Source organism: Melospiza melodia, chromosome 4 (genome assembly GCF_035770615.1).
Source record: "Melospiza melodia melodia isolate bMelMel2 chromosome 4, bMelMel2.pri, whole genome shotgun sequence".
In the NCBI taxonomy this organism is placed as follows: domain Eukaryota; kingdom Metazoa; phylum Chordata; class Aves; order Passeriformes; family Passerellidae; genus Melospiza; species Melospiza melodia.
Genome location: NC_086197.1, coordinates 91,627,078 through 91,642,601, shown reverse-complemented (window position 1 = coordinate 91,642,601; position 15,524 = coordinate 91,627,078). Strand labels below are relative to the sequence as shown.

The following is a 15,524-nucleotide window of genomic DNA, read 5'->3' as shown; positions in this document are numbered from 1 at the left end:
AAATACACTCCTTGTAGCTGCCTACATAAATCCAGAGCAGATCAATTGACTGAAAGATGTTATTTAACATGGGGAGTGGGACAAGAATAGAGCAATAGTTCCTTGGACTCAGCTAACATTTCATGTTCAGCCTAATCTAATGGCAAGGAATGGATAAAATGGACATTTGGAAAAGACTGGATTTTCCCTTCTTATTATAGAGTGAGATCTCTTATTCCATCCCCTTGGAGAGGCTAGACACCAGCCTTGGGAAGGTGGCCTTAGGTGGACAGAGCTAAATCAGAAACACAACATCTGGGTGGGTGTTGCACTTCTCACGCAGGCCAGCTGTGGATAACTTCCAGCAGTTTTGTGTGGGAAAGGACTGGGAGAGGTGTTCGTGGCAGGAGGTGAAACAGGTCAGGGATGCTCTTGGACATGGGCAGGCAGCTCTGCAGACTTTTTCTCTCCATGGGGGCTCCTTGGCTTGGTTGGGACATTCCAGTCACTGTTTTTCAAGCCTGGGCTGGGCTGAGCAGGGAATTCTGTCCATGAGGTGTTATGGCTGAGGCCACTCTCAGCTCAGCAAAGGAAGAGACTCCAGGTCTCTGTGTAGGCACCTGTGCTCATGTGACACAGATTTTCTCTTGAACTTTCCTGGCCCTAAAGTGTTCTTACAGAATTCTAAGAGGTGAGCTTGTTTAATAAGCTGTATAAAAGCATTTAAAAATGTTTGTTTGTAATGATTTTTTAAAATTTTATTTTAAAGATATTGAACAATTTGACATTCATGTTGTTGCAGAAGAAGAACACAAAGTGGTAAGATTAAAAAATCTTTGGGTTTGAGGTTTTTTACTTTAATGAATTTAGGTGAAAGTTTTGAATTTTTTTTTGTCTTATGCTTGGGCAACACAAAGTTTATTAAAGCAAGCATTGATTATTATGGCAACCTATGCAGATGACCACAAAGCTGATTGAAAAACTTTACACCTTGTAATCTATGAGGAATTTTTTTATTTTACTGGGTTTGTCATGTGTTGCTAAATGCTTCTGTGTGTTAGAAGTTGGGAGTAAACATAGTGTTTATTAATTCTAAAACTATTTTAAATATTTTCAACCATTTAAAATATTTTCAGAGTTGCCTTCCTAACCTTGTCTATTGTGAGTCTGTGTGGAGTCAGTAGAGGATTTACTTAAAAAAACAAATGAAGATGTAAAACTTAGATACAGTCTGAGTACAGTGAATGTTCCAATCTCTGTTTCCCCTCATCTCTTTTTCTAACATGAGTTTGTCAAAAAATTGTGGATGTTCTTCTTGAAAGACTTATTGTTAATGAGCACTTGTCTAATAATATAATAAAATAATGTCTAATATTGTAAATGATTGTGTCATGAAAGCCAGTGTTTTGTGTTATGGAGCTGAATGTAGTCTTTGAAGGAAAAGTTTAGGACCTGATTTTTGTCCCTTTGTAATCTTTCATGGTTTTCTCAGTTTGTCATGACCCTTCAAGCAGTTGTATTTTATGTGCTAGACTACAGTAGTGGAGTAAAGATTTAAGTATAATCAGAAAACAGATTGATCTGATATCCTTCTGACAAACAGTTTTATTTTGGTTGATGTGAAATCTCCCTAACTCATCCAAGTGGGCATGTATAAATCCCAACAATTTTCCACAGTTCTAGCCTTTTCTCTACTCCAGCCTTCTCTCTCACATGGCTGAGACTTGGATAGAAATCTCTTTTGGAGCTGACCCATTCCCTTCAGTAGTTAATGTAGCTGATTCTGAACTGTGGTATTTCCCTCCTCTCTGAGGAAGGGTGCCTCTGCTATTCTTTGTTCACTTTGAGCAGTTTAAGTGGTGAATTTCTTGCAAGCAAGGAAGACTGAAAGAAAAGATTTGTTAGTAGGTGTACTCTGAAAACTGTGCTTCTGATCTCTTTAAACTGAGCACCTTGCACACAACAAAGGTGGACTTCATGCTGCTGACAAGGAGCCTGTTCCTTCCAACCTCCTTGCTCTTTGTGTGTGTTCTTGCACTGCTTTTCTCTTTAGAGCACAGACTGTGCATAATTGTTACAAAACTTTATTTGACGGCTTCTAATGTTTTATTCTTTCCCTGTAGGTGATTCAGAAGTCAGGTCAGCTTCCAAGAGCCAGAGTTGCAGATGACCTCGTTTGGGCACAGTGGGATATGATGGAGCAAAGACTCTTCTACATTGTTCCAAAGGTGAGCTGAAAGTCATTCTTGCAGTTTTGTTCCTGCCTGCCTGGTGACAGTGAAGTTTTAAGTGTGTGGAGTAGCAAGTAGGGGTTTGTTTTCATTAGGCTGGTCTTTCTTGCTCTTGCCTTGAATAACCTAAAGCAAAAGCCAAACTTGCTGTAGCTGCTGTTGTGCTTAGTACATTGCAAGAAGACTGGTGGTCTTAATGCTTTCTATAAAAAAGATGGGCTTGGTAATTTCTTTTTTTTTCTTGCTTTAGAAAGGTCTTTTATTCAAAAGTATCTAAATCTATCCAAAACTGCTGTGAGTATAATGCCTCTCTTCTAGGGAGTTCACATCTAGAAAGTATTTTGTGTGCAAACTTACTGAGAGACCAAATGAGGACAGGTTCTTGGCAAAAAGCTTTGAAACTCTCAAAAAACCCAGGGTTTGGGTTTTTTATTTTGTCTGAGGGACTAATTGCTCTTGATGCATTCTCTGTAAATAAAAAAAAGATTTTTCTTTACTCAGCCACGAGAAGAGTGAATGTTAGGAAATAACAGGAAGTGAACTGTGATGGAGAAATGTATTTATGTTTTTGTGTCTGAGATACCCATTTTGAACTGACTAAAGCAAGATGCAATTCTTTTTGCCATATAGGTAGATATGGAAAACATTTTTTAACTTTCTAAAATGTGTGAGACGTGTATTGCTGTGCTGAAATGAGAGCCCACGCAATTATATATGATTGGCAGATAATGATCTGGGACAGGAAGGAAGCATGTCACAGTGCTATTGTGAGGGGTTATATGTGGTTTTAAAATTCTTTTGTCCCCTAACTCTGCGTAGCTGTTAGCAAAGCAGGTTGAGTGTGAAGAATAGTGCTGAGTATCCAGTCAGTTCTCAGTCTGTATAATATCCTTTCTTACTTACAAAACACATTCTTTTTCATTCCAGGAATCAAAGAGTACTTTAAGGTGTGTCCAGTTTTATCCTGAGGAAAATTTTAATTCAATAGTAAGTTCAGAGTGTTTTATTATAAATGGTTTACAGTGGGATGTAATTATGTTTTCCAGGTACTGGTACAGAGATATTTTGTCTTTTTCATTGTTGAAACTTTTTCAAAGAAAAACTGGAGTTTTTTAGGATTTTTTTGCATGATTTTCTTGTCAAGAATATATTCAGTCAGACTCAGATTTTTCCCTACAGTAAGGTAACTTCATTGGAATTACACTTTTTTTGACCTAGAAGGCAGTAAGTGACATTCATGATACTGTACTGAACTTATACTCACTTATTGCAAAGCAAGCTTAGCAAGTGCACTAGACAAAGAAACCATGTGATTTTTTGTCAGTTTTAAGTGAGACAGGAACATTTATTGCAGCCAAAATACAAAAAACAGAACATAAAAATTACAACATGTGATTGTTGCTAGACCTTTGTTTCAGTCACTTTTATTTTCTCTTTTTAAAAAATAATCTGTTTTATGGAGGTCTTTGAAGTGACTGTAAGGATTAGAGGAGAATAAATAAACTTGTTAAAATATTGAATTTGGTGAAATGTGACTATGACACATTTTACTGGTCTGAAATGCTAAACATAGTATATTGACCTCTGTAAAGAACAGGTTTGTTTTCATTTTTGTTTAACAGCTGGAATCACACCTGGATATTGCTGTAAATGACACACAATTAAAGTAAGTTGTTTGTTTTTTTAATGTTTTGGTTTGCTTTCCTTTCAATATACATGGTAACATTTTACAAACCTAGGTAAAATTTGTCCAAACCACAATGTCTTTGTTTGCAGTTGCCTACATGGCACTGGAACATGAGAATAACATGAAAACTGTGTCCAGACCTCCAGTTCTTATTCTCATTGGGGTCATCTGTAAAAAGTAATTTAATCCTTGACTGCTTCTTAATTTTTGTAAATGACAGTATTTGTCTAAAGAGCTAGCTATAGGTTAAACCTTCTGAGTATGCTGAACCTATTTAAATTAATTTGCTTTAACCTTGGGCAGGTTTTAATGGTGATGTTAAAATACCTGTCAAGGAAAGCTCTGCATTTTTAATTGCTGTTGCAAGTTTTATTGGGCAGTTAAACAAACCAGTAGCACCTTTTTATGGCCTGTGAAGACACTGCCTGTACTCTGTTCTCCTCCAGCATGCTCCTTCCAGCAGCCTGCACTTCCAAAGATGAAGATTTGTCTGATTCTGTGTCTGTCATGCACATGACTGCATCTGAGCTTGTCTCCTGAGGGCTCCCTTTTCACTGAGGGAAAAAACTAGTCAGGATGGTTTAACTCTGTCACAATCCTCATCTGTCTTTACATTCCAAAACAGCCCATTTATTTTTGTGAATATAAAGGGAGGCCAGAGCTGTCAGGCCAGGTATCAGTAGCTGAAGGTGGTTTAGTCCCACCCTGCCCAGCTGTGGTCTCAGAATGTCTCAGTGCTGTGCATAAGGCTCAGTGTAAGGTGCTCCTGCCTGTGCAGGTTGTGTCCTTTTACAGTTGGTGCTGAAAGAACACAGTTCTTGTAAGGGCTTCAATGCTGTATTTCACTTTATTTTATTGGTTTTCCAAATTACTGCAGAAGACCAAGGGGAAAATCTCTACAGGATCAAAATACTTCCTGGCAAAAAAAACAACCAAACAAAAAGACCACCCAGCAACAACAACAACAACAAAAAAAACCAAAGCAGACTGACTACAGTCTTCTGCTGCATGTTTTCCAGGGTGAAAATAAGCCTTGTAGATTTAAAAATATGTAAAACCATTGAAACACAAGCAGCATGAGACTGAAAATGTCATGGTATAACAAGTTCCATGTGAGTGTGATTTTGAGCTTTTCTTTTCAAGTATTTCCACTGAAGGTAGTGTCCTTATTGCAGATTAAAATGTAGCTTTACAGCCGTGGGCTGTACAGTTAGTCTGCAAAACCTCTGAGTTATTAGGTGTCACAAGTACTTGGATTTCCAGTATGTCATGACAACTTGCTTTCACTTCAAAGTATAGGAATGGTTGGACAGTCCAGTAAGTGAATATGAAATTGTCAGATATGTTCAAAATTGGTGGTTAACAGTGTGCACTCTTGGGATTCCTGTTTCTAACAGGATTGAGCAAATTGGTTAAAGCCCAATTTAACTTGTATTACAGAATATTTGATTATAATTTAATTAGTATATTTTGGTTACATAGTGACTGTTCGGGTGATCTTTTTGTTGTGATAAATCTCTGTGGATGAAGTGATTTACTTAGTGATCTTTATTTGCTCATAGACTTGTGAATTTTGGATATGATTACTGTCAAGATCAAGATGTTGCATCTAAATCTTTGAAAAACCTTCAGGTTTTCACAAGTAAAGCAGGTAATGAATAAATACAAATATGGTAAAAATTACCCCCACTAGTAATTATCATGCAGTGTAATCCTAATTGATTACTGAATTTATTCATAAATTATTGGAAAACACACACAAATACAAAAATTTATAATGTGAGGGTGAGATTTGTATTCCTTTAGAGCACACTTGGCAGGTAACTGGAAGGAGAGGGAGAAGGCAACTGTGCTTTATTAGTATTAATAAATTTCTTACCTTCTGAAAGCTGCAGTGAAGTTGAGCTGAAGTACCCAGAGTTTTATATATCAACCTACCAACAAGAAAACAGTCACCCAGAAACCTCTTGGTAGCCCAGCTGCAAAGAACTGGTACCAGTAAAATCTCTCAGCCTAAGAACACCTTAGCATTTTCCTGGCAGTTTCAGAGCCCAGCAGGTACCAGAACATTGCTGTGTGTTACATTCAAGCAATCTAATGTTAAAGCTGACCACAATTATGTCAGAAAGTAAACTCAAGGAAGGTTTTGTCTGGGTTTCTGATCTAGTATGTATTTGTGTTACAGAGGGGACATAAGTACACAGAGCATGTGCAGTGCAGGCTTTAAGAGCTTCATATTGCTGATAGTGTGTGGTGTTTAGAGGTCCAAGTATGTGATACTAAACTGGCATGTGCTACTCAGGGATTTATTATATGTATGATTCCTTAAACTTAAACCTGAAATGTTTCTTAAACCTTTAGGATTTTGGAGTCTCCCTCCATCCTAACATATGCCATGAGCTTTTTTGGATTAAAAACTGGTCTCAAGAGGTATCTGTTCATCACAGCTGTTTTCAGCCTCTCAATTAGACCATCCAGGCAGGCAGAGATGGTGTCTGTTTGGCCTTTGGCTGGTCAGCAGAGCTGTACAGGGAAGTGTTGCAGGGGAGGCTGTACTTGTCCCTCCCCAGGGCCTGCTGTGCACACAGGGGCCTGCTGAGCTGTCTGCCCCTTGCACTGAAATGACCATCGCTGCAAATCTAGTGAAGTACAGCTTCCTTACATGGATTTCTTTTCTTACCAAGGCAAACTGCATGCTTATAGAGATTAGAGGGAAGGAATTAGAAGTAAGAGAAAGCCAAGGTTCTATCTTTCAAATGTAGATTAGGCTTTTTCTCTGTTAGCAAGACAATTTCTTATATAAACAGCCAGTCCAATAATAGAAAATATTATTTATTTATATATCTGTTTCCTTTAAAAACCTATACTCCTCTGGGGAGGAGTATATTCAGATTGAAGTACCTCCTTGAGTTTAGGATGAAATTCAGTCATCCTCCAACAAGACTCTTGTTTAGTTACTGTGAAGTAAAATGTTTTTTTCTGTCTGGTGACACACAAAGTCTGTGTGGAACCTTTCTAAAGCAAAAGCAAAAGTGCTTTTCATTGCACTTACTGTAAAACAGATAATTTGACAATTGCACTTAAATGAGATTACTGTACATGGCTTTTCCTTGAATTTTGTTTAAAACTGAGGATTACCTTGCACAACTCATTTTTGGTAACTAACAGTTTGGACCAAGTTATTTTGGTGCTAAAATCATATCTAGTTGTTGAAGAATACTGTAGGTAATAACAGTAAAGGTTCCCTTTTGTGCCTCAGGGGTGATTTGCAAAACTGGATTGCAAGCTCTTTGTGGAGCAGACTGTGCCTGCTGTGGGCCTGCTAGCACAGCTCTGATGTTAATGCCATATCCCTGCTTGTACCATTCAGACATCCCTGGCAAAGTGGAACTGGCAAAACTTCAAATTGGAATATTCCATACAATTTCCCATTTAATAAAACTCTTATTGTCTCCTGCCAGTCTGAACTCTGAATAAAATCACTTTTCCTTTCTCAAACTTCTGCAGCAGAAAAAGTAGCTCTGTTCCTTACACTCAGCACAGACAAAGTATCTCCAGGTAAAAACCCCCATGTAATTCTTGAATAGCTGAGATCAAGTAGTTTCAGTCTCAGAATTAACTTGGCATGTCCAGAATTCAGTGGTTATTAGATAAACACTGTACTGTTATGTGTTCTCTTAGTGCTTTAGAAATATTTTTCCATTGAATTTGCACAATATTTAAAAAAATGCGGGCAGTAAGAGGTCATAGACACTGGATTCCCATCAGCTAACTATCCCCTGAAATGTAGGCATCTGGACTGTGTTTGTAGAGAGAAATAGGCATCTCCAGAGGATGACTCAATCCGTATTTCTTTGTTTGCTGAATAAGGGTCTAAATGAGAGATGTTTGGATGGCTGAGGTTAAGTGAGGCAAGTCCCTCCTAAGTCAGTACAACTAGACGAAATGCCCTGATGCAATGTTGTATTTGAGTTGTGACATTTGGATGCTTTGTTGGGATGCTGTTACAGCCTTATATGTTGAGTTTTTGCTTGAACAGAAATGAGGAATTTAGTTAAAGTTTCCTAGGGAAAACCTAATTTCTGCATAGCGTAGGTGACTCTTGTGGTCTCAGTGGGCTGACTTTGTCGAGTGCCAGAGCTGTAACTGCTGTTTGCTGAATAGGAGTAGAATTTAATTTGAAAATTCTGCTTCTTTTCTCTTTCTCTTCTTTTCTTTCCTTTTCTCTCTCTCTTTCCTTTTTTTTTTTTTTTTTTACCTTTGTGGTCAAGATCTTTTTTCCCTTTTATTTCTGGAAAGATAAGTGTCCATCCAAGTATATCCTCACATGAGTCTTCTCACCTTGCAGCATTCAGCTACAGCTTTTACTGTTTGCAAATGATTTTGAAGTGAGTAGTGTGGAAGACCTGGCTCTGCATACAGTTGCAATTGGCTGATAAGCTTTCCCTGCAGCAGCACAACCCAGCTCTAATTTGCAGAGAGCACTGCTAAGGGTAGGAAAGGAGTCTGTGATGTATTCTTAGTGTCTGGCTGCCCTGCTGGGATTGCCAGGACTGTGTCAGATGTAACTTTGCTTGGACACCTGTTGGTCTGAGGCTGCCATGTTTCTGTCTGCATTAACAAAGCACCATTTGTTATTTCCGGTTGTTTGTAGCTCACTTTGTTGACACATGGAGCAATATTGTTGAGTTGAAAGATGCACATCCTATTTATAGTCTGCCATAGCTGCAGTTTCTGTGGTCAGCTTGCACATTGCCCGCTGACACTTCAGTCTGAGCACACTCACTTGCCTGTTGTGCAATGTACAGACAGTGTACACAGAAGACTCCAGCATACAAGAAGGAAATTTGCAGCTCTGGAAGGGAGCTGTTGATAATAAAACAGCAATCCAGTGGGTTGCTGGAACTTCTCCAGTCTTCCTCATGAGTCCTGATGCTGCTACTTTAAAAATTATGCATGTTCTGATAGAAGCCAAGGGCTCTGGCAAAATGCCCTGTCTGTTGTCTGAATGACTCAAATATCCAAGCAAAACTGTATCAAACCATATTCAGTCAGCTAAGAATAAGCAGAAAGAAAAATTGCATCTTAAGAAAGCAGTTACCTTCCCCAAAAGGCAGAAACAAGAACTGTCTCAGCCATATCTTATCACAGCTATGGTACAGCCTTGTGGTGTGAAATACCAAGGCATTTAATCAAATAAAGTAACTGGGTACCTGTACTTTATTTGTACTTGTGCTTTTTCCATACTGTGCCATTTTCTGCATAACTTGTATACACAGCCTTTTATTTTTTACAGAACAGTACCTGTATTAGTATTATTTCTTTTCTTCTTTTAAATGATAAATTTCCAATCAAGGTAAAAGGTGAATGGTCATATTTGTGGACAAGCTTTCCCAGCTGTATTGGGATAATGTGATTTGGAGGCTGCTTTTAACATGTATGCCAAAGCATCAGAGTAAGGGGATTAAAGTTTTTATGAGAAATGAAAGCAGGGTTACCATCCAGTGGGGTCATAACAGGAGCAATCTGATCTAGAATTATTCTGGGAGTGGGAAACCTTCCTGTATGCAGTACCCTGGCTGAAATAAACTTGCCCCAAGGACTGACTTCTCTCCTAAATAAGGTAATGGCAGTTCTTTGGGCTGGAAAGGGGAGAAGTGGCTGTCACTTCTAGTGTGAGAAAGCTTTGGCAGTGTATTCATGCTGCTGCCAATATGAGATTACTTGAAAAGCAAAGAAATGGTGTTTTATTATGTTGCTGAGCATATCTGACAGCTCCTGAACACAAAATATCTGGATTGAGGCAGTCTGTGGAGAGAAAGGCTTGATCAGTTTTCTGGCTGCAAGCATGATTTCTCCTGGAAAGGGCTAAAATGTACTTCCCATAAAAGAAAGAACTGGCCATGACAGGACCCAGGTTTCCATTGTGCCAGATTGCCTCCTCTGTTCTTTCTTTTGTTTCATTAGGTAAATGATGATTAGAGTCCATAATAGATACTCCTATAATCCTTATCTTTTTTGAGAGATTATTTTTAGTTTCTAATTTGAAACAGTCTTGATTTGGTTTTATGCAGTATAAAGATGTCTTGATGTTCAGCTGGACAAGTGAAGTTTCTTTCTCTATTTTGTCTTTTTAGGAGGCTTGTGTGTGTGTTGTAGTCTAGTCTCTGATATTCCTCATGAGATCATATACTCCATATATTTTCTACATAAAGGTAAGACTAACTTGTTAACTTACTGTGCTTTATTTTGGAGAATGTCAGTGTGCTGAAAGAGTCAGAGAATGCCTTTCAAAACAAATAACTACCAAAGTCTGCAGACAATAAGCTACTGTGGCTGCTGTTTCAAGACAGCAGCTGCCTTTAGCTGCCTTTAGCTTTGGCTTTCCTGCTGTAGGGTTCCTGCCTGATGCTGAGTGAGTAGCTTCAAACCAGTGGCCTTGTAAATGGTTATTAATTTGCTCCCTTTTTCTAGCCAGACTTTCCGGCATGCTGAGCACAGACATCAATGAAATCTGTGGGAGCTTGCAGGTGTGTTGTACTTATGCCATAAGGCATTTGTATGGGAAATAGAGCCAACAGCTCTTAGCTTGAATGTCTGTTTAGAATTCCAGTTCAATGTGTCATTTTCACAGCAAGAGGTGCAACACCCACTGACTCTAAGAATAGTTGCTGTGTAAGTGGTGCTGGAGCTCTTAAAGTTAAGACCTTTGTTTGAAAATAATAAAGGGCATTGTTTTATTCCAATCAGAATAAAAATTCTCGTTATCAAGATTTTCTTATTTGATACATGGACAGAGAGGCAAATTATTTCTCAACTGAGAAGCTGCATAGTATGGAGTAACTGTTCAAGTGCACACTGTCTGTGTTCTACCTTAACTGATTGCTTTCTTGTGTCAGGATGCTTCTCATAGGTCAGAGCCACACATACAACTTGCTTTGCTGCTGGAATATTGTGGGATTGAGAGAACTACCTTTGTCTGTTCTTGAAGGCATTAATAAATTGGGAAAAGTCCTTTTTGGGTGTGACACACAGTGCACTGCCCTGCTGTGAAGGGCTGATATTCCCAGCCACACCTGACATGTAGCCAAAGAGTTTTTGGATTGCTTGGAGCCAACCATGGCCCTTGCACATCCTGATCTGTACTAGGAAGAAACTGAGGATAAATATGGTGACATTTCCTAGCTAAGTCTGAAATCACCTCTGTGGAGTGGAGTTGTTTGGGGCAGAGCTGTTTGTGGGTTCATGTAAGATTCATCAGTTGTACAAGAGAATTTTAATAATGGTCCTGCAGCAACCCACAGATGCAGTGGTATATTGGGTCCATTACTCACATTTTGGAGGCCATAAGCCATATTTTGAAGACATTTAAGTAGTTCAGTTTATTCTGCAGCCTCTGTAATCTTGGCTGGAAGCTTCCCACCCCTGTTAAAGCAGTCACTGCAGCATAAACAGAGAAGATGTTGCAGTTGAATTCTGCAGTGCTGGTTTTAGCTTGCATGTGCTCATGCTGGCAAGTGACAGAGTGGTGATGGGGAGTATACTGACTCACTGCAAGCTACCTTCAGCCAGTATTTTGTATGAAAAACTCTATCTTTTGACACCTCTGCCTCTGTAGTGTTGCTGTTGGTGATTTTTCTCTTGGTAGTCCTGTAAACTGTGGATCTTATCTTGAATTTCCATGCATTATTAAGTAGGATCCTGGTCATGACACCATTAGTTACTAGAATCTTCAGCTTTTCTCAGAGAAAATTTGAGGGCATTGTGTCATTCTTACTGAGTGCCAGAAGTGTGGTAGAAATCTAGATTAAAACAACAGCTGTGCTGTTGCAAAGCCCATGCAAACACAGCAGGTCTGAAATTGGCCTTTGTATAAACAGAGCTGAACTAAATTAGAGCAATAGGGCATGCAGATAAACAAAGTGGAAATTCTTTAAAGCAATTGAAAGATCACCAAAATGTGAAACACAGCTATATAAAGGATTTGTGTTTGGGTTTTTCTGGGAGAAAGGTATTTATTATCCCAGAGCACAAGCTTGCTCTGGGATGGAGTGCTTCTCTAAACACAAATGTAGGCTGGGCCTACATGGGTAGTTTTCACACACTAAAGAACTGCATTGTGTAGGTGCCAGTCTACTGAGTGTGCAGGAACTCGTTCAGGATGGATTAAATCTGTCTGTGCAGACAACCCCATAAAGCAGTCTGAAAGATCCCTGTTTGGGTCTATGGGAACTGCAGAAGTTTCTAGCTATAAAGTCGTAGGTGGATTGTAACAAATGGTGTTTATTGTTTGAGGTTTTTAAAATGTTTTTTTTTTTTTTCCCTTCAGGTTACAACAAAACTTTTACAGTTTCTCTAGAAAGAGCAGAATCTCATCAATTGAAGGAAGTGGCTTTTATGAATCTTGGTGGGTTACTTGTGTTACTTTCCTGTGTGACTGCCATTCTCTGTGTAGTAGGGAGACAAATGGCTAACTCTTCTCTGGGAGGAAAGGAATTTTTTTTTACCTTGGCTTTAGGGAGTAGTGTTATTTTGCTGCTTTTCTTCTGCTTGCCTTTTGTATTTAGCGTTTGATATTGCAATGCCTCAATGTTAGTAAGCAGCTTCCTCTGAAATTGCCTCAAAACCTGTGCTGGACACCAGCTGCTGAGTTCTTTGAGTATCTCAAGTTTCTTGAATCCTACCCTGGAAACCCAAATGTACTGCTAGTGTTTCCTGTGTTAATACAGCAGCAGCTTTTAATTAACTTCTTTTGTATTTCCTAGATATAATCAATTCCTCACAGAGAAGTGGGCCTAGTTGAGAATCATGTGAAAGAGCCTCTTAAAGTAAATAAGTGATCAAGTGCTAAATTGACCACTGTTGTTTCTTTAAATAGACTATTATGTGGCTGCTTATTTGCCTGGCCAGTTCCTGCACCTCCTGAACATTCAACATCCTGACATGCTGTGCTATAGTTTGTTTCTGACAGGTATAGTAAAACTGCTTTAAGTAATGTAATTGTTGTTGTGGAAACTTGTTCATATCTCTTTACATGAAAGTTGTGTTTCTCAATGTTTCCTTATTGCATAGTGTTCTGACAAAGGAAGGATACTCAAAAAATGACATTTTTGCTACTTTCCATTTTAGAAAGAGAAGCTGAACTGGCATTTCATACTTTATGTATTTCATACTTCTTGCTTGTTATGAAATGGAAGAAGACCTTTCACTGAATTTGAAATTCTCTTCCTTGGTTTCACAGTTTCCCTTCCCCCAACTTTGCCCATGTTCTTGGTCCTCCACTGTTTTCAAATTTCACATGAGATGTAAATTTGATTTTACATTTCCTTCCTCCAATTGAGTTGCTCTAAATGTGTGTGTTTGGAGGGTGTGGGGAAAGGAAATCTGTGTTTCCTTCACCTGATCAGGCTGATGCAATTTAATTTAGAGTCTCATCTGAGATCCGTGTTACTTCATTTCCAACGCATTTCCAACAAACACGTCCTTGTGGGAAGTGGTTTATTTTTGGAAGTGGGGTGCTTTTGTTTGAAAACAGAAATCTGTTGTTCTGATTGGGTGAAGGGGACATAAATTGTGGAAACTGGTGCAGGGGCAGCATCATAGGAAGCTAATACCTGTTTTGTATGTGTAATGAAATACTGTCCTGCTAAAAATGAGTGGAAAGCATCACTGCTGGATGGTGGGCCTGATTTCTCTGATGCAAGGCTCTGAAATACAGTACCTGTGTGGTACCATGGTGGTGAACACTGGTACATAAATAAAATGGTTTTGGTCTGAGGCTTCAGGAATAATTGTAGAGCAGAACCTGCCTGTTCTGGCCATTTGGATTGATGGCAAGAGATCCACCAGTAGAAATTTGTATCCTGAGTCTGTATGTGAGCAGTTCTGATCTGCACAAGCTGTACCAATATGTGCTAATTGTAGTGTTGAACTTGTGCTACTGTCCTTGTGCTCTGCTCTGTTCCATCACATGTACTCTGATTTGCCTTGGAGCAGCATTGTGAGCCTGAAATCTCTACACTTCTCTGTGTCAGCAATAGGGAAGGAGAGAACTGAGTATGGACTGTGCTCCTTATCTGCTTTCTTTATGGAGCCAGCACCATTCCTACTCCTCTTCAGTATACTACCAGGCAGGTAGTGCAAGAGGCCGACTTTTTCTTATTGCTGGGGGCCTAGGAAATTTAAGAGAAACACACTGGTAGCAGGCAAATTTTATGTTCTTCCTCTTTTTTGTTCTCAAACCAATGTTCTCCAGGTGAGGATGCAAGAATTGACACGTTACAAAACTGTTCCATCCGGTGCCCATGGGTGTCAGCAGCCCTGGACTGCAGTGCAGGAAGTCTGTACCATGTGAGCATCAGTGACAGTGCCTTGCTGCAGCTCCTACACCAGAGCAAACGAGACTGTGAGAGATTGGCAGCTCTGCATTGTGCCCTGCTCTACTTCCAACACACAGAAGATCTGGAAATGCAGGTGGGAAAAGAGCTTCCTCTAAATTTTTTTCCAGTGACTGGCGTCTTATACAAAGAAGGAGCAGGGCATGAATGGCATCAGCCAAAGAGAGGTCCTGATTCACCTGGCAGTGCCAAGAGGCTCATCAGCTGGGCTGCCCTAAGCCCTGATCAGCCCAGGCTGTCCTGAAAACATCTGTGTTACTATCACTACTCCATGCAAAGGTCTAACTACCAAAACCAGATTTTCTGTTCTCTCTTACAACACGTGATTAAACAGAGAGATGTGACAAGCTCCCTGTTCTCATTCTGACAGATTATTCAATGGATTTCTGAGAACCTGTCAACATGTCATTCTTTTGACCCCATTCAAGAATTTATCATTGGTAGGTACTTCTTTGCTTGCATTCTGAGTTTTTCTGCATACTCCAGTTGACACTAAGGAGAGGCCATGGCAGTACAAAACTGACTCTTATTTCTGACCTTTTTGGTTATGATTTGTGTTAACTAACCTGCAGTTTGTGCATTAAGAGACAGTATCAGTAGCTTAGAAGATACATAGACATCTCAAATCAGATTGGCAGTAAAGCTTTTCAAATGCATTTTTCTGTCTAATGGAACAAATGGATTTATCATTATTTTAGGTCTCTGGAGATTCTCCTTAGCTCCATTCTCCTCCAGCTCTAGCCCAAACCAGTTTTTTCAAACAGATTTGGCTTATCATGATACTCTCTTCTAATAGGTAGTTTCTCAGTCTAGCCAGTGCAGAGTCTTTGCACAAAGGACCCCTGCAGTGCTGAGCTGTAGCCAAGCAGCTGACCCAGCCCTGCAGCCATCTGGACTTCTCTTCCTCCTTTTGTGCACAGAATGGGACCAGTTCCACAATGGAGGAAGCTGTTTCAGAGACAGCAGCAGGATTTGTCCCTAAAAAAGTGTCAGATAAGGAACAGTGAAGTGTAGTCTTGTTAACTGATAGTTTATACAATCTTGCCCTTATAAATCTTTTCACATTACATTCAGCCTCCCTGTACTGCAGACTGTGTCCAGAAACTGAGAACCTGGATAAACTCCTGCCCTACACATCACTGCAGGACTGGATTGGGGTAAGATAACAGCTGGTACTTTAATTAATAGCTAGAGGGTCTGGGTTTTTATCCCTTAGTACAGCCTATAGCT

The 15,524-nt window shown here is 39.5% G+C and overlaps 1 protein-coding gene across 4 annotated transcripts in view; it reads left to right on the top strand.

Annotated features, from left to right (window-relative positions):
- The window catches only part of GSAP (gamma-secretase activating protein), a 45,436-nt gene that overhangs the window by 9,348 nt on the left and 20,564 nt on the right, over window positions 1-15,524 (top strand). For 3 of the 4 annotated variants that reach the window (XM_063155573.1, XM_063155574.1, XM_063155572.1), the window contains exons 8-18: window positions 749-798; window positions 2,103-2,207; window positions 3,138-3,197; window positions 3,833-3,876; window positions 5,460-5,548; window positions 10,035-10,112; window positions 12,227-12,304; window positions 12,776-12,868; window positions 14,153-14,370; window positions 14,665-14,734; window positions 15,369-15,451. In XM_063155573.1, the coding sequence (XP_063011643.1) occupies window positions 749-798; window positions 2,103-2,207; window positions 3,138-3,197; window positions 3,833-3,876; window positions 5,460-5,548; window positions 10,035-10,112; window positions 12,227-12,304; window positions 12,776-12,868; window positions 14,153-14,370; window positions 14,665-14,734; window positions 15,369-15,451 (968 nt within the window). The remainder of the gene's footprint in view (window positions 1-748; window positions 799-2,102; window positions 2,208-3,137; window positions 3,198-3,832; window positions 3,877-5,459; window positions 5,549-10,034; window positions 10,113-12,226; window positions 12,305-12,775; window positions 12,869-14,152; window positions 14,371-14,664; window positions 14,735-15,368; window positions 15,452-15,524) is intronic. The other variant, XM_063155575.1, reaches the window with a different exon arrangement.